Here is a 19,606-nt window from a genome sequence, read left to right as displayed (position 1 = left end):
ATGAGTGACTTGCTTCTAATTTCTTCTCACAGTATCGCCCTTGAATCAAATGTAAAGACCGTGAGAGTTAAAGAAATGATCACCGATTTAAGAAGCTCCTGATTGTCAAACGAATTCTCGTAGCCATTACAACAGGAAATGTAGAGAGATCAATGAGGAGGGTAATGTTGGGGTGCAGAGTGAAACTAAAAGTCAGTTTAACTGAATCGTGTTCGATAAAACGTTTAATAATTTATCTTTTGACAAACAGGATTAGTTTATTAATTATCTACAACAGAACGTTATCATCAATGTCCACACTCGCAGCCCACAGTAATTCTATAGTCATGCAACTCCCAAAAGTCCTCGAATCTTGGTGTCCCTGTGCTGGAGATCACCCGTAAACACTGGCCTTCCTTCTTCTTCAGTACTTTGATTGTGTAATACTTCGGCCGACATCTGAAGTGATCGAACCAACACTTATCAGTTGAACACGTGACTGACCTCACGTGACGAGGGAAATATTTTGGGCCCAAGTTTTTCCAAACTTTACTCGTCTGGCACGTCCAGGGGGCTGGGTCGGTTATCTCCTCCACGGTGAGTGAATTGGATCTTTTGGTAATGTTACGTTTGGTCACGTGATATTGATTTTGTGGTGGTAAGTGGTTTTGAAGATCCGTGGAGTCCATAGCCATGTATCGGTCATTGTAAGCGGTGCCGAGCCGCTGTCTGAGTAAATCCCGTTTGACGGGCTGGCAGTCTTTGTCTTTTTTGGGAAGGGAAAACACAGTTGCGCCAGCGGCTGATTCAAATGTCACCATAATCAGGCCTATTGTCAAAAACGGCCATAGCTGCAAATAGAGGAAGGAATATGAGTGATGCTAAGAGATCGATCAACTCGATTATGGTGATGTAGGTGGTTTGTTATAGACCACCACTTTGCATCTACGCAAGGAATTTCTTGCGATATATAGAGTATGACAAAGCAAATAAACAGAACAGCTTTAGATAAACAGTCTTAACAAGCAACGAAAACACGTCTTCTTAATCGATTCTATATATTATTACACCGAACGTGGCGGTAAGTTACATAATCCAAATTTGTGACTAAACCACAAAATAGAACATCACTAATGCACTGTCATATCGACGTTTACTTTTCACCTCCCAGAAAAAGGTAGCATTTTAATAAAAAATTATTAATCTTCGAGTAACGTCCATAGATTGTGGCTGTATCCATAAAAAAAAAATTTGTAAGATGCGAAATAAATTCTCATCGTTGCGGCCAAAGTGACGAACACCGGTGTCCTCGTTATTTTTAGAAAGGTTTTACATTGCTGCGGTATCAGGAAACGCACAGCTTGTTTTATTTACTTTAAGAGGTGCTCTACCTGCCCATAAGCTATTGAAGACAGATCTCCAGCTAATGTCAAAATATTTTTAGTGATAGATTTAAAACCGTAGAGAACTCATACAGGTATGCAATCTTATTAAGGCACGGAGGTGGTTCTCTATTTGACAAGAAAGATCACGTCAGTCTTAGGTTCGTAGTTTATTTCCTTGTTGGGCACGAATACTGATGTCCACCGCGGAAATCTCTGACCGATAACACTGAAATTCCGGTGCAAGATTTGCCCAATAATTTCAGTTGCGATAAAATCATCATTAATCGCAGTTTGTAGACAAGAATAACAACTCCTGTGTGAAAAGGTCTAGAAGGCCGATTCAAAGTTTAGTTGTTTTATGGGAATAAAAGCAGAGATAACAAAAATAAAAAACGAGTTTTAGACCACTTCCAAATGCATCTTACTGAGACCAATTCTTACGTGGTTTTGGCATCATAATAGAGTACGTAATGGTGAGAAAGTTAAATGTTCATGTTCAGGATCTTCAACAAACTTTCACAATTTTGTCGGTACGATGGGCAATAATTACAGGAAATTCGTGAATCCGCGTGAGAGGTTTCCCTTCATCTTGTTCCCGTTTTCCTAAAGTAGAAATCTACTAGATATTCCATGGTCACCATGCGCAAAATGGCCTACTAATTTGCTCAACTTATAGCTTGTAAATCTACTGCATGAAATCTGTTGTTAATAAATTGTTGATTTGAGGTGACTTTTCAGTGCTCACAGGAAAAAACTTCCTCATTCACTTACACTTCACTAAGTTCTTGTACCTTTTGACCCTGAGATGTGAAGTTGAGCACCAGAACCATTGTAGAAGTCCAAGTTAAGCCTGCCGAAAAGTTTACTTGAAGTAAACTTTCCCTACGCGTGCAAGACTTGACTAAAACGAAAAACGCCTCGAGCTCCTTGTTACTTGAGGATTAGGAAACACTGACGCAGCAAGACGACATATTGTGGGCTTATGTCGGTAAAGGAGCGGTTAGGGAGGTCCCCTAATACGTGAGAAAACGCATAAAAGCGAACAAGCATTGTTCCGAATTAAGGCGATCAAAGCTGTCGTGAGCAGAATGTTGGCATGCCATTTGGAGAAGATACTTCAGTTGATTTTGGCACAGCTTACTAATTGTAAATTAAGAGAGATGAAGAGGCACCTACAGCTTCTTAAGCCTAAAGATAAACAATATGAAAGTAATAGCAACGAAAATAACTTTTTTCCGGAGATTAATACAGCACCAAGACTTAATTAAGGTGTGGATCACTATTACACTGCAGAGGAGATATTTTAGCATGTTCCGATTTTACTTTATTGACTTAAAGCAAGGACAAAGAAATTTTCCGTGTCAGGCTACAGTCATTTTGCATTGTCCCGTTGTAGAAAAAGTTTCGAGAAATGCACCCGAGCATCTAGCTCGTCATCAGCGTCTGGAAGCTGGCGAAAATATTATGCAATCATGTACTGTAAAGGGCACATGAACTGCTCCGTTTACAAGACAGTCCCTTACCATTTCATGGGCAATAAATAGTTACAGAATGATCAGATTCTTGGTAAATAATCATAAGTTTAGAGGATCTGCAAATAACCTTTTATTAATAAAGTGTTAAAGAGATGAGATTCCTTCTTGGAATATATAAAAAGACCTCCATGAGAATTGAGTAAACTAATGTGAAATCTAAAAGGTTCCCTTAGAAAGGAAGAAAGTAAAGGAGAAACATTTAATTTTTATTTAAGAATTAATATAGATCTTTGGAAATGTTAGTCAACTTTATGAAATAAGCCATCTGCATGTGATACCATTTTAACAGTAAATCGTTGAGGTCAGACCCTATCCAATAATAAAACAAAAAACAATCGACCTCATCGTTTTACTTCTAATTACATGAACGCTTTATAAGTTCATTCCAACATTTCACCTTTCACAGAGAATTTTCCAGATTGTGACTCTGTGGGATGCAAACCGCGAACTAATCTGCTTATAGCGTTTGTGCTGCAATCCATTTTTCTTTTCACTGGGAACTACAGTCGATGCTTGCTCGAAACAATGATCGGCTCTAAATAAAATCTATCTACACTAAAGAGGAGACCTAATGTAAACATCATCGATCCATATGCTTCACACGAAGATTAGACTGTAGTTAAATAAAAGTGAAAGCACTTCTCATTTCTAAAATCCAATTTGTCCTCTTCTACAATTTCCAACGGAGCAAATGCATGACCTCCATGGTTGTATCGCACGGATTTGAGATCGCACAGGAGTGTAAGAGTAACGTCATAAGAACCAAAAATACAATTAATGTACCTTTTTTTTTTTTGTATTGATCATCGTCCAATTTTGTTATTGCACAAGCTTTGATAATCTTTGGCTGATAAATTGGCCATAGTTCAGTTTGCTCTAATGAAAACAGCTTATTAACATCGTTTTCCGGCGTTTATTCTTAGTTCATCTGTTTCCGTAATCGTAGAATAAGAGTGTATTTATGCGATCATTTTGACTTTTGGAAATACAGTAAGAAGTTGATGATAATTCAGAAAGAAAGAAAGGAATGATGTTAACTCCGCTTCAACAAGAAAGGTGGAAAACGATCTGCAAAGGACACGGTACTTATTTGCAAATTTTTGACCAGAGTGCAGTTAGAGCATATGAACTTTTACACAAACATTCCTTGATCGATACATCATAATTCAGTTGGCAGAGACAACAAAGCTCTTACAAGTACTTGTAAACTGAATGACATGTAATGAGCTTACAAGAAAGCGATTAAATCACTCTCACCTGGAAATCGTTCGCCATGATTGTGGACACCACGACGGTCATTTATGTACATGTAAACCTGATTTTATAAACTGCCCCAACCTCGTCCGTAAAATTATTTATATCTTCGTTATCTTTCGCATTTTCCGTGATATTATTTGGTTGTTATTCCGACAATGAGTTAGGGTAAACAAAATTACGGATGTTTGGGATGCTGACCCCTATCTTCACCCAGGTTCAAGATATCAGCCACAGGGTTACTTGAAATAAATGCGGTTCCCTTTTGCGTGAAACAGAACAGCCTGGCGTCTAGTGATTTATCACAGTGGGCAGAAACTTGTCACTCTTTTGATTTAGGGTTCCTGCTGTTAATCGCCTGTGGGTGTGACTTGGGTGCGTCTAAGATTTGCCCTCGCAATTCGCTTATCTTTCCGAGACTTTCTCCTAGTTATTCCAACTACGCATCATGAATTCTAACCCGTCAGTTAAATCGGGCAAAACGGAATGTTCGTAATCATTTCATGATGTAAATTTCATTTTTCTGGCGGTTATGTGATACTTAACAACTTATGGGTCCCGCTATTTTATCAATCTCCTCAGTTAAAAATGTTTCGCAAGTAGTTGACTTTGGAAAATTGACAGATTGAATGAGAAATGAGTACTGACAGTACTGTGGCATGAGAAAATTATCGATGAACTTTCGAGGTACAGTTATCGGTTGAAAATCAGTTGACGTACTTTCTTCGGTGGGAGTATAAGCCACGCATTTAAATATGCAGCCTAGGTGTATGTAACTCCTACATAAAAATGCATCAAACTTCTGTCCTTTCCTCAACTGATAACGGAAGAAATTAAAGTTCCTATAGTTATATTAATTTAGTCACCATTTGGTTGAAAAGACGTGAAAGACGGAAAAGGTGATGCGAACATCATTCGTTCGTTGTCTCGCAGAGCTGGGCCGGAGGAAGTTTCCTCAACAAATATTACCTTCATCGTCTGCTTGGTTTCATAATCCAAAACTACAAATACTTATGTCAATATCATTGATCTCAAGAATTTGCAATTTCTCTCGTTTTTTCATAACATTTCTGATAGTTTCTGATAAGATTACCGAGATGTAACAATCTTGAAATATTTTCACCATATCGAAATGCTGTTGTCATTGCTACAGAGGTAAAAATTTCTCGATTGTAATTTCAGGACAAATCTGAGGCACAGAAATTAGTCTATTCGCTTCTCTTTGTATCCAAAACAAAATCTCAAAAGGTTCTGAACGAACATTCCGTACCTTTGTTCACGTGCAGCCTTCGAACTCTTATCAAATCGAAAGCGAACCAGTTCCCCCAAAAGATCACGTTACCTATCCTTTTCCCTCTAGTACAATCTTAACATCATTTAGATGACATTAACGTGACATTTCTTGTGACTAAATTAAAACAACGTCCACTTCAAGCAAACAGATGGAACGTAATAACGAAAAAATGCACTCGCTTTGTAATATGACTTTCTCTTTCCTGTGTCTCGACTTTTGAGATTTCTCGTACGTTCTGCACAAGTAATTTAAGCAATGTAGGCTTATGACACCATTTGTGACTATCATCGCTATCATTATACACGTGGCATTTGTAAAGGTGATTCTAGGTCATATTTAATCTGTTATAAAAAAAAATAAACAACTGATAACTTAGTAGAGAAAGACGAACAGACATCACTTCGAAAAAGAAACTTAATCCCAATTCCTTTGTTCTTTTATGTAGCTTAGGATCGGAAACAGTACTTTGGTGTAACGCTGTGTTGTCAGTAAATATTAAGCGGATTTCCAAAACATTTTTTTAGCTGGAAGAACCTCAGCAAGGAGTTTCCGTAACTTTCGGATAATAAGACATGTATCAGTATTAGTTTTCAATCACTGCATCGATGACATTTTCGAATCTAGTTGAAGGACTGTACTTGTCAACAGGATATGCTAATTGTGATATGAATCATTCCCTTGAGGTGCCTGCTTGAAAGTTTTTTTTCTACCAGCAATTATTAATACTGTAACGCACGACGAGACGAATTATGTTAAATATCTTTCAGTTTTCATCCAAATAGGGTATTATTCAGTGAAAAAAGTTAATTAATACACACATGCGAAATTCGTTCCTCAAGTTGACATGTAATGTAATTAAGAGGGGTTATCCCAGCGGATTACAAGACCATTCAATGATATTTAACTACTAATTTAGCTGTCTCTGTTAAGCGATTCATACTTCCAATGAATTTAGCATGTCTTTCGATGAAACATTCGCGCGTCAATAGCATTTACAGAGAAATGTTTTCATTCAGAGATCTTTCATAGCCCAGACTGGGTCTGCTCAAGGAGTGTAAGGGTTTTTAGACTTCGTTATGGTGTTAAATGTGGTGGTTCTTTTTCTGTATTTTATTCTGTGAAATTTATACAATGCTAAAGTCCATAAAAGAGAGCAACTGAACAGTACTTATTATTATGTTATGGTTTTTTCTAATGGTCTGTATAGTAGATAAAGCTACAACAAAGTGAGTCATGTCAGTGGAGAGTTAAAAATCCTCGCGTGCAGGAAATGACTTTGATAAAAGTGTTAATAATAGAACTGTCAGCTATGTTGGAGATTTGGACAGGTCATGAAGAAAGCTCCCTGTGTTCGAATTGAGTTTTCCTGGCAAATTGTCAATTTCAGTTAGAGCGAGAAAAATCTCAATAAAGCATAAAATCTTTCTCAAAGTGTTTTAAACATTCTTGTCAATGGATCGCCGTCATATGTAGGTTAAAACGAAAAAGAGTAAAATCAGATCATGTAGAACTATTTTTAGATAAGAGATCGCGTGCAGACAAACCCAAACGGTATTGAGACAAACGAGCAATTTGGGAACCGTTTCTGTCAATGATAATTTGACGTGTTAAGACTATGGATGACGGGTTGGTTCTTTCTGACAAGTGTCTCTTTACAGGCCCAGAAAACTAAACCTATTGCACAGCATGTGTCAACAGTGTTGCAAAATGTATAATCTTACTAAACACTCTCCACAAAAATTTCAAAAATCTTAACAAGAAAAAAAAGGAAAATAATGAAGGAAACCCTTGGAAAAACCGATACAAATGAATTCGCGTTCCACTCAATTGAACACTAAGATTTGCCTTCGGAAACTTGAGTGTCATCTGAAAAGATGACACTCAAAAAAAAATTGATCAATAATTTCAAAGGTTTAAGTTACACCAGCTCCAATTTTGTGCGTTTTAGGAGCTACAACTCTTTCTCCAATAGTTGCAATGAACAGGAAAGAAATAATAAAATCACGATGAAAACGTAAGTGTAAAATGTTTTAAGTCGTTTTGAAAAAGGAAACTTGAAAATAAGAAACAACTTTGGTCGAGAATGGAGAAAATGAGCATTGATTGTAAATCACGAACCTAGAAAAATTCGCAAATACTTCCACGAAGCTTTATAATTTGATAAGTTTCTCCGTCTCGATGTTACATACATCTTTCATCTGAAATTCAATTCGTTCAACTTGGGCCGAGTGGGCGGAGACTCAAATATGTCAATCAAGATTCCCAAGGTAAAGAAACTTCTACAGTTGGATAGGCCTTAGCAAGTCAAACCGGACTGAAGTCTAGAGATTCAGTAAAGAATTTGTAACGATTACAGGTGGATCTATCCAGTCGCCAAATCTTTAACCTTGCCCACGCTGTCCGTTATTGGCTCAAATATGATCATCAAAGAAAACACAGAGATCTGCCATGTCTTTTGCCTTATAGCTAAATTTTGATCAACGATTGCAACATCACAAGATGGTTTGAGCTCGATTTGAAGCAGAGTGTACTTTTATTTCTCTTAACAAAGTCCTTAAAAGAATGCCAAATAGAATTTAAAGAACTTGCTCAAATCACATCACAATTTGTTATTGGTATTACCTCTTTTACTATTTTTTCGCAAAAAGGCAATGACGATATGAAGGAAAGATGAGCGTTTTGTTACTGATTGTTTCCTGAATTCTCAAAAATCTCTCCTGTAACAAATTTTGTTACTTTGAAGTAGATAGATATTATCTAGTTAAGTCCCACAAACATTCTACTGTTACGATACAGTGACAGTTAACAGGGGAACATTCCAGTGACCTTGGTAACTCTATGGCATTTACGATGTGAAAACAAACTACTTATAAGTACTTGAGGTAATTACGTAGCTAAACATCTCATCATTTCAAACTCAGTTACCACAATCTCACCTTGTTTTCCATTGTTGCGGATAGTTCGTCCTTTACATAGGACCTGTTTTCTACACTCTCTTGTGATTTGCGCTTTTTTCTCCGCCTTTAATCCCCAAATCCACACGGATAATGCACAATTTCTCAAGTTTGACTTTCTCTCTGTACACAGCTTGATTTGTTTTTGTTTTTGTTTTTGTTTTTTGGCCAATTCTTTATCTCATGAACTTGGGTAGGATCAACAATTAAGAATCGCTTAAGTGGTTGACATAGGTTACCTTTAGATGTTGGACTGTTGTTTGTTTATCGTCAATACAATTGATGTGGGTGCGGCAGAGGAGTTGCTCTCGCAATTCTGTTCTTTGTCTTAGCCTTGGTGGGCTTTTTCTATTCACGAGACATCTCGTGACAGGTGATTGGCAAATTGCTCGAGGCACGTGAATTATTGCGGGATGCGTATTTCATGTTTTTAGCCGGAAGGTTATGCGATATGAAACAACATCCTGGGATGACTTTTAATCATTGTTCTCAGCGGGATTGTTGTTGAATTACAATTTTTTAACTGTTACAGTACAGCTTCCCGTCGACATGGAGAACAGCAACACCACAAGAGTTGCAATCACTTTCGAAAGAATATATTCCTAATCTGCATTCTCTCAACTTCGCCATACAATGGACGCTTCAACAGTCCTTAGGCAAGGACTTCCCTGCTAAGTATCTTGTATTTTTGCTAGTTTTTACTTATGTTGTCCAGACTACACCCTGCATGGAGCTCAACAGGCTCAAGGCCAAAACATTTTCATTTCGTAACTTATCATGATACAAAAAGCTATTCTTTTCCTACGATGCAATTTGCATAACCAAAGCTCATGCATACTAACGGCTTCTCGGGTCAATGTTGAACCTGGCCACCTGATGGGAATCTTTCAACTTAGAGGTGGGGAAGGATAGGTAGTTAGGGTGTCTCGCTAAGCCTTTAAAAAGGTATAGCGTGATATCATTCAGCCCCGAGAAAGCACGGTCTAAGGCAAAATGTGTAGATTGACCTCGTAGATCCACATCTAACATCAGACAGAACAATAAGAGTTCGCTTTAGAAAAGAACTGTCAGGAGCACACAAGTAAAGCGCACATTGTCACCACTCAAACTTTCTTGGACGCTTTCGGTCCTTAAAGATAACCTTTTCAAAACAAAAAAAATAGCTAAATCGTATCTAAAACTCAAGGCGGCAAAACCCATCAACACTTAAGTCCCGGAGAATGAGAAGCATCTAATTTATCACCGAATCAAACATTTAGATCACGAGAATTAAGGAAATTATCGCCAACTAAGAAAGAAATTACAAAGTAACCTTGTCCGCGCCCTGGGTAACGTATAAGGAATAGTATGGAGGAGTTCAAAGTGTGAAGGCCAATTTAGGGAGTCCCCCCTCCGTTGCCGCCGCTACTGGAAAACAGCCAGCAAAGTGTGGAGAACAGAGGGAGGGGATATCATCAAGCTTTAGGTACTGAAAGATTGGCTTTAAAACGGGCAAAATGACTTTATCAGATGTTCATGTTATTCCAAGTATGGCTGTTCTTTTGAAGTCATTAAAAATCTTCAGTTTTGTCAATAGGTTTAAGCAAGCTGTTGAAGAATGATTTTTCATGATAAAGAAAATTGTTTTCGACGTCGTCGTTGCAGGGAAATCATTCTTATCTGAGTCGCGGAAGATTTAAAAATAAATGGCTAGTCAAAATATTGTCTAAGATAAGTTCAGAAGAAAGTTACACGATGGAGAAGTAAGTGGTATAGCACTCAGTTATATCATATAAAGGGAAAATTTTGATTTTGTGTGATACAATGACAAAATACCACCACCTACTTTGAGCCACATGGCTTACTGGTTGATTTCGTTTTGTTCTCCTTCTGTTTTTGTTAGTAGATAGCGTTGTAAGCTTTTTATTAACTTATAGCTGTGCATGACTAAGGAAAGTTATACGACTTCCCGTGATATCTCGTGACCGTTACATAAGTTCTACCCTAAAGCACACGTGAATCTGTTCGTGACCAAGATATCTAGGTTTATGCAGTTATGTGGTAACATAAAGAATAAAAATACGATCCTATCGTTCCAGGTGGGTTCTTCTAAAGCTCAAACATTCGAAATCTTCAATACTATTTCAGGCCTATAGCCTAACATTGTATTTAATCGGACAACCAAGACTACCTGTGCGCGCGCATGTTCTATCTTTGTGTCCTTTACGAGCGTAAGAAATGTTACAATATCCAAACCATTTCGTGTTATTCGTTAATTTTGGACGAAGTACTGAAGCATTTCAGAGTCAACAATTCTTGAAAGCGAAGTCTGGCAAGTTCTACCAATGGTTCCAACATATGTTCAGCAGCTTCAAAAAATTCGTCCATGGGTGGTTTTCATTAACTTTGCTTCTTTATTTTATCTTTTGTAATTAGATACCAAGGAAGTTTCTCTCTCCATTGGATACTGTACGTTATCAACACGTCTGTGAATGTATGGTATTTTTTCTATCAATAAAAATCCCTTCTTTTTTTCAAACGACCATTTCGTCAAGTTTTATTTCAAGTTCAACTTACAAATATGAGAAATTAGATTCACTCTAAGTGTGTTTGGAGATTTTACTTCAGAGAAATAAAAACCCACAGAGGAAGTGTGGCAAATGTTGCTGAAAATATAACAAAGGATGTAAGTTGAATAGACTTTGTTTTGACTGGTCCTAGTCCATTTAATTTAACCCTTAAACTTCCAGATCTCAATCGTAATTCTCCATAATGTCTGCCATACAATTTTCGTGCTGTTAGTTTGGAGAATTTGGTCTTGGATCAAACAATAATCCCCTTGCGATATTTTTCTTTATTCTCATCACTTGTCTACTTGATGTTGCAATGATATTGTAAGGAGAAATTCTGTCTTGGTCACTCATTGGAGTTGGAAGGTTAAGATCTTGATCACCTTTCACTTTTTTCAGTATCTACTTTCAGCATTGTCTTTCTCCATTTTCCTTTCTCAAATATTCTAAATATCCTAGAAACTTCTTTACGTTTCCCTTCTTAAGATCACATGCCAGTGGAGTCCTGTTTCAATCAAAATGCATTAAACCAAACTCCCCCCTTAAGTCAAAAATGCTGTTCAATTCTCAGGTCGACTCTGTGTGTTCTTTGGTTCGATGCATAAAAGGGATTGAAATGAGGAGAATGAGCCGCAAGCTGACATATCTTTGGCGTGTGCTCACACTTGACCACCCACAGCATCCTGATTTAGCCTTCTACTTTGTTGACATCTTTTATTTTTAGAAATAGATAGTTAGGTTTGTGTTAAGATTCATTTTAGACGCAACACTATCAATATCTACACTGCAAGAATGAAATGAAACGATCAGTTGTCTGTAGAACCGCGTAGCGTCAAAGAAAAGTCCGTATTTCTTAATTTAGCTCCTAGGTAGAAAGCAGTTAGCTAGTGTGTGCTTTACTCATTCTCGTCCAACCTCCTCCATCGCTGAATCAATCGTGGCAATGACCTTTAACGGCTTCAATTGATAGTTGCAATTTTTCAGTGCTTTAGATACACTTTTCATGCACGTTCATGAGGAAAAAACAAAACTTGATAAAATGGTAGTAAAACTTGTTCCAACTAAGCGCATTTGAAAAAAAAGTGGTTAATTTAAACAGAGCCAGACTGCTGTCGTTACTTTTTGACGAACACAGTTGAATTGTACTGTCTGTAGCCTAGTGGCTGTTTCCACGGAATCAAAACCACAAACATCCATTACTTATGATACGTTTTATAAACGAAGAGTTTGAGCCGTTGATGTTCTCCATTCGTAGTTAAGGGCAATTTTGAAATGGGCGATCTAAATTTCGCAGGATTACATCGGTTTGCTCACCTCGCTCTTTGATTGATTAAGAAAACTTGCACCTTCGCGTCAATCAATGAGATACAAACTTAGAGCACTTTTCAATTAAGCGTCAAAAGTAATCCGAAATTGCATTGGTTTGCCTTACTTCGCTCTGTGACTGGTCAAAAAAAACTCGCGCCAATATCTCAACCAATCAGGTGCAAAACTAACACCAACCTCGACTTGGTTGCCCATGTTTTCCCGCGCTTTAGGCAATTTACTTGATTTTACTTTCGATTCTTATTGGCTCTTACAGGTCTTTTCGATTCTTATTGGCTCTTACAGGTATTTCCTTTTCTTATGATTGGTCGCTGTGATTACTTTGTTTTTTTCTTTTTAACGGTACTCAATCGAAAAGTGCTTTATTTACGTAGAGCTCCTCTACACCTACGTTTTAAGTTTTCCATATTGATGCTCTACTCATACTTGGTAGTTAAAAATAGCTTCATCTGTTTGATGAAATCCACTTATCTTTGTTAATTTCGTATGTACTTTGAGTTTAAAAAAACATGCAAGTAATTTTAAATAAATCTGGCGATTATAACTACCAAAAACAGTCAACTAAACTGTTACCACTGAATATATGTAAAACACTTTGATCCTAAACGAAGCAACAAAATCAGTAAAAATTATAAAAGGTGTATTTTCTTTAAAAAATGAAGGCGGGCGCTAATTTATAAAGGGTGTACTAATAGCCCTGAAGATCAGCGGAGCAGTCTAATTACACCAATCGCCGAGAGCAATTTAGATTCAAAAGCGACCAAATCATTTTTGATTAGACTGAAAAACTAATAACTTTTAAAGTACTCCACGTTTTTGGAAGGCTAATCTACTCAAGATTGCGCAAGGGCATATCGATTACTCAAGTTGCTACAATTCTATATACAAAGAGTATCACTAAACTTCTCTCAGAAGAAAAAAATCAAAAAAAAAAAGGAAAACTGAGATAGCAAATTTGGTATGATTCGACAAATTAGCATAAATGTAATCTGCCTGATTGAAAATATTGTTGGAAGTTTACATCAGTTTGCCAAATATTTAAAACAAAGAAAAAAACACTGGCGACCATTTTACTTTATCAAAGTACGTGGTATTATTTAAAGTGAACAACTAACATGATCTTTTAAGTCCAGAAGATAGACCTTTAACAAAAACTGACATAAATATTTGAGCACAACATTGAAGATTGTTGCCATAAACAAAAGGTCATTACAATATCGGTGTGTCAAAAAAGCATCTTAAAAAAATCTGTAAAAAATTGATTTGCAATTACCTACGGAAAAACCGACTAAATTTGCATGAAATGAAAATGCTTCAGAGTTCCAATATACTCTAAAAGAGTTTCTTAGAAATTAAGTATATTTCATATTCCTGTTGTGGAAACATTGCGCTTTAAAAACCAGAATGAAAATAATTATATGCTTATACATGCGCGGGAGGTTGTGATATGATCTAAGGTTGTTTTTCACCCTTCTTTTCTCGTTAGTTTTTGAAAAGCCATTTTATCTTTCGTGACTGCAGCTAACATTCTTGTTAAAAAAATCAGTGGTCAATACCTATTAAAACTGTTGAAGTCCTGGAAGATAAGAAATTCTGTATACAATAGTAGTACCTTTACAGCCATGTCGGCGAGGAGAATTCCTTTTTCGCTCGTTCTTCTCTTTGTTAAAACCTCTCTCTCCTTCCCGAATCTGTGAGTGAAACTTCTTCAGCTGTTATCCACCCTTAACTAAAGAAAACAAAACAAGTTTGCTATTTTCTAAACTATTTGTCGTTTTGGAAAACAAGAGAGTCAGTTCAACGCAAGGTCAGAAAGATCGCATTCTAAACTAGCGTTTCTTTCTCTGAATATGATCAGCTCATTAAAGCGCTGGGTTATCACAAATACAGAGATATTTTTCTTTGCTTTGCGGGGGAGGAAGACAGACGTGTTCTCTGTGTTTATGACAGCTGAATTGGCTATAGCTGCTAACTAAGAATTATCTCGCTTTATTTGCGCTCAATCCCACTGATTAATTCGTGGGAGTGATTGAGTTTCCCTGTTCCTCTTGTCACAATACGACGGAAATTATCAGCTATTAGTTGATTCTCCTTGTCGCGTCGGTTTTCTGTTCTAGGGAGGTAACTAGTGCGTAGTTTTATCGCACATTTCCATTAAAATCAATTTGATAACAATTTACTTGCGCTTTGTCTATTGTTGGTTGGGTCTTGTTCGAGTTTTGCAGCTAAGCTCAGCTTAACAGTGAAGGTTTTAGCTTTTGAGTCTTTGTACTCACTGCGAATCCTCTGATGGGAAGTTAAGAATGAGCTCAAATCTAAATGAACGTGTTGAACAATATAGATCGAGATTATCAACACAGATCTCACGAAAAGCTCTCACAAACGCCAGATGGTGGAGATGTTTGTAGTCAAGGTGATTGTTGAAAACTTCGCTGCATCCGGGAGTTGAAATGATTTGCCATGGCTGAAACTCTGAGTATCTCGTTCAGACAGGCAAGAATCCTCATGATGAATACGAGTGATGCTTCTCCGAAATGATAAATAGTCATCCTCTGCTTTGTTCTTTTCTTTAGGTTTGACATTTCAGATGACACAGGATGACAGCTTATTTATATCGTTACCCTGCCCACTCCAATAGCTTTAAGATGGTAATTAGAACAGGTGGAAAAGACGCTGAATTGCTTTTGCTGACTCAAGAAATAGAAAATACAAACAGAAAAGTGCTTGATTTTCGTAAGAGGTTTAAACGTCTTTTGACACGGAGAATAAATGATTAGTAATTGATATTTATGTCAGTTTTATTGGCGAAATTTCAAAAATCGGCGCTTACACGGTTTGTCAAGTGAAGTGACTCTAGAAAATCGCAGCAAAAAAATTAAAAAAGATTCTCCTAAATTCTGTTTTATTCATAAAACACGAGTCTTAAACTTGAAGAGAAGACTTTTATTGAAATAACCAGATTAAAAAAAATAAATGTTTAGCTGCTCAAACTTCAACTTCCTGGCCGTTTTCTGATTTAGGCGGAAAATGGAAAAGGAAAACGCAAACGGAAATAAAGAGATAAAATCAAAATGTAAAGAGCCTAAATCTTGGAAGGCAAACTTGATTTTTAGTCTTTGTAGCTGCGCAGAGAGAGGAAATTTAAGGCAAATTTTGCCCTCAAGAAACAATTTAGCCAGGAGACCAAACAAATACTTTAAACATGAGATGGAAGGAGCGAGAATCTGAGGGATTAAGATTATGTTTGCCCATAGCGTGTTACAGAGTTAAGTCCGTTCTAATTGGACTCTTTCACGGTTTAGATTCCCAATTTTTTTCCAACAGACAACTCATAATGCGTAAATGTAGAATATTTGTGCATATTGTGATTGTGAACAGAAACAACATTCTTCAAAAAATTTCAATGTTTCTGGCAGGATGTAAACTTCAATCTATAAAATTAAGGAATCAACACTGAATTTTGGAAATCTTGTTTGGCTGTTATGATGACATTGAATTCATTCGAAAGTATTTTTTAATGAAGTTAGATAATTGTTGACATTTGCGGAAGGCCGTAGTTTACATAACTGAAAACAGTAGGTATAAGGATCAGTGAGCACATGGAAACTGTATGCGTTTACCTCTCGGCGGGAACAATCTGTTATAATTTATTTTTCCGATCATTCACGTTTTTTCAACACACCCCTGAAAACTAATATACAGCTGGAAATTTTGGCGTCAGCCAATCACAAGCGAAAACGTCATTTCCAAAATCGGCTATGCCCGCTTTCGTTATTTGTGTGCTTGATACAAAACTACGATGGTTTTTCTTGCGAGAAAAACGAATTCTTATGATTGTATGTGTTACTTTAGCAACTAAAAATCTCGAAGTCTTTTGCGGGTTTTTATTCTCTGCTTTCCTTCTTTCTTCACTTTAAGAGGAAGAGGAAGACAAAGACAAAGCAAAAGTTTGAACAAAAGTTAAATTTATATTAAAAAATTGATCATCCTCAGTAATATAATCGATCTCTTCTGTTGTCGGCTTGTGACTGTAAAAAGATCAAAACAGCATGTTTGTGACATGCATCTTTTATGATTAGGACAAAAGATTGAATAACTGACCATATTTCTTTCTTGAAATATTATGAAAAACTTAACTAGAGAACGTCAGAGAAGCTATCAACACAAGAAAGCGCAAGTTGAGCGTTAAAAAGCATGGCTGTCGCGCGCTGTGGGAATGGTTTCGTGTTCTTGATTTAGTGTTGCGTTGAGGGTAAGAAGACACGAGTGTGAGAGTTTTCGGAAAACTTTTATCGCAAGTCACCTCTATATTTATACCCTCGGTGACGTGATTTCACTAAATCTGTTTATAAAGTAATAAAATATCAGTTAAACATTACTAATACTAAATACTAAAAGACTAGAACTTTGTCATCTGTCTCACTCGCGCTCAAACACGTTTCAAACCGTAAAATCTGAATGACGAAAAGGTCTCGAAATCAACATGGCTATCATAACCACTTGTGACTCGTACAATCTGAACACATTTACTACCTCTATAGCGATATAACTTAACTAAAAAGACGCAAAGGAGGTGAGTACATCGACTCACTCTCGTAAGTGAAAATGGGTATGATGTACTTTGACCTCAACATGCCAGAACTAAACGATAAAAGGCGGCATTAAGTAATATATTCGGCAAGATCGAGTATATATCCAAATGTTTTTCAATGAATGAATTAACTTACATTGATGCAAGATAGTTTGTTTCAACAAGAAAGAGATAAGACTCCTACCGAGTGTACACCACCTTTCTAAAACAAATAAAAGTTGTCAGCTGATGAAATTTTACTTACCTCGCACTTCTTCTTTAGTGTTTTTGTGAGGATAACTTTTAAACTTTCTGATCCCTCAGCCGCCTTTAAATATACGTGTCCCTAATCCTCGAAAATACAAACTACACGAGTAGAAACGAGATGAATAGGAGCGACTAACCACTAATCGACCGCGGGTACATTACACACAGGCACGATTGGTCTGACTAACATTTCTGTGACGCATACAATTCATAATGTATAATGATCAACTTAGGAACCCACTGGGGTGCATTGCGCTTCGACGACACCTTCAGCGAATGCAAGGTGTAAGTCAAGTGCGAATTCTATAAATATACTCTTTTTTCCGGTTTATTCGTTGATAAGCACCGCTCAGAGTAGTTTATTTTCTTTTTTGTGGTTCTTTGAGTGCGTCGCTAAAAAAAAAAAAAAAATAATAATAATAATAATAAAAAAAAAGGAGACGAGCGGAATCAGAATGGAGTGAGAGAGTTAGCAAGTAAATTTTAGATCAACAAACAAACCTGAAGGGAAAACAAGGAGCCCAAGGGGGTAGTGGTGGAGAAAAAAGGGAATGTGGACGTAATTGGATAGAAGTGAATTCCTCTTCATGCTGCAAAAAGGAGAGGAGAGGACATTCTCATTGCCTGAGAAGCGAAAGACAAGACGGGAGATTACCAGTGCGCCCGTAATGCGTCACTGACTGCTTTGCGGTTTGCAGCTTTAATTTGTTTTTCATTAGTCAAAAGCTTTCTGAAACTTCCTTTTGCGATAAAAGTACAAACAAATAAGAAACATTAGCTAAATTCTGTTTTGTAAAAGATAAATACGTTGGAAAACATACTGAAAATCAATTTTCATTTTGTTAGTAAAGAAAGCAAATGTTGGCGGCCGTTCAATATTGCAGTTCAATTACGATTGTAATAAATACCTACATTTTAATGATTTACAACGCAATTTTTCAAAATAAAGTTTATGAATTCGCATTCATATAAATTCGCATTCACATAAATTCATATCATTTGATAAAAAAATGAATTCGAAATAGTAAGTCATTCCAAAATTGATTTATTTTAAAAAGCAAACCGCGGTAATGAGTCAGGTTTTAGGATGTCATCAGAAGTTCTTGTCATTCCCTGGCCCTAATCCATCGTTAGAACTTTCTACAGCTCTGGTGAACAAAAAATATTTGATAACTGGGCTGTCTTAAAGGCATTCTACTGAGTTTCATTAGTGATTGTTGAATCGTTATTTTGTCGTGGTGTAGGTTTAATTGCTTTTCTTTTATTTAAAATGAGTTTTTATGCAATTCAGCGCTAGCAAGACGAAAGAAAAGGATGGAAGGCGCCACCTTTTTTTTGTTTCTGTCATTTGAAAAGCGGAACATTTTTATCTTTCACTGATGCTTCGTGCAACTTAAGAGTACAATAAAAGTTTGAATTCATCAATGCAAAAGAAAAAGGAAATTGAAGATCTAAGGAAAAAAGGTAACAAACTAAGCAAGAGGGTTACAGTAGATACATCAGTTTTTACAACTTTAGCGAACAGCATCGCACGCTCAAGGATGTATTACTTAAACGAATAGTTTCGCTCTTTTCTACGCATTCATCATTCCATAGTTAAGAACCTGCAGTACAAAGGTCAATATTTTGATCGTTGGACACGCTTCAGTAACCGTTGATGGTATTTGTGGAGATGTGCCCAACGCTATTAAAAGCAGAGACGGGTGAACTGAAACAAGTCCGTACTGGCCAATTCTATCCCGAAGTTCCTGATACACATTAAAGAAAAAATTCGCGGAAAAATTCGTCAGTCGAACTCATTAACATCTTTCGCTTCACATGAAGCTCAACTCACACTGAGATTCTCGACGAAAATTTATTTCTTAACCCCAAAACTCAGCTAAATCATGACGAGTTGAGCGTCAGTTTTACACGCCACCTGCTTCTCTCATCACCTGTTTCTGTCAGTCACAAGACAGTAATAATTTTGCTGTGAGATGACGAACACGCAAGCCCAGTTCTGAAAATCCAGTTAGGGTTCAGAACCATTCAGCATTAAATCTATATCAATTCTTGTGCATATTCGTCTGAATTTCTCAACCTTTTGACGCACAACACGGCTTTATTTTCCGCGCTCTAGAATATTGCTTTCGTGAACTGGTCCTTACGCTTTCACTTTAAAAAATTCAATGTCAGTAAATTTGGGAGTAATCGACATTAAAGTTTGGCTATTTTAGCCCCTTTTACTGTTTACCATACAATTTTAATGATGTTTGAGAATTTGGTATTGGATCAAATAATAATCTCATCACTTGTCAGCTTGATATTGTATTGATATTGTAAGGATAATTACTCTCTCAGTCATCGATCACTTAAGGGAGCTATAAAAGGGTTATTATACATGATTTATTTGCCGACGATATCACTAACAAATGCAGCGAATAGAGCAAAAAAAACCGAACTAAGGGAACACCTTATAACGCGCGCGACTCAGTAGAGGATAGCAAATATTTT

The 19,606-nt window shown here is 36.8% G+C and overlaps 1 protein-coding gene across 5 annotated transcripts in view; it reads right to left on the bottom strand.

The window, feature by feature from the left end:
• Positions 1-211: 211 nt before the first annotated feature.
• Positions 212-19,606, bottom strand: part of LOC131776271 (protein trunk) — a 32,610-nt gene continuing 13,215 nt past the window's right edge. Inside the window, exons 1-3 of one of the 5 annotated variants that reach the window (XM_059092438.2) lie at positions 17,112-17,322; positions 13,889-14,005; positions 212-830 (exon numbers count right to left, since the gene is read on the bottom strand). In XM_059092438.2, the coding sequence (XP_058948421.1) occupies positions 288-830; positions 13,889-13,900 (555 nt within the window). In that variant the 5' untranslated portion in view covers positions 13,901-14,005; positions 17,112-17,322 and the 3' untranslated portion in view covers positions 212-287. Of the gene's footprint in view, positions 831-2,155; positions 2,372-13,888; positions 14,006-14,456; positions 14,753-17,111; positions 17,323-19,606 lie in introns of those variants that run through there. The other 4 variants (XM_059092440.2, XM_059092439.2, XM_059092441.2 and 1 more) reach the window with 4 other exon arrangements.

The sequence above is a fragment of the Pocillopora verrucosa genome, chromosome 8 (assembly GCF_036669915.1).
Source record: "Pocillopora verrucosa isolate sample1 chromosome 8, ASM3666991v2, whole genome shotgun sequence".
NCBI lineage: Eukaryota > Metazoa > Cnidaria > Anthozoa > Scleractinia > Pocilloporidae > Pocillopora > Pocillopora verrucosa.
This window is presented reverse-complemented; position numbering and strand designations above follow the sequence as displayed.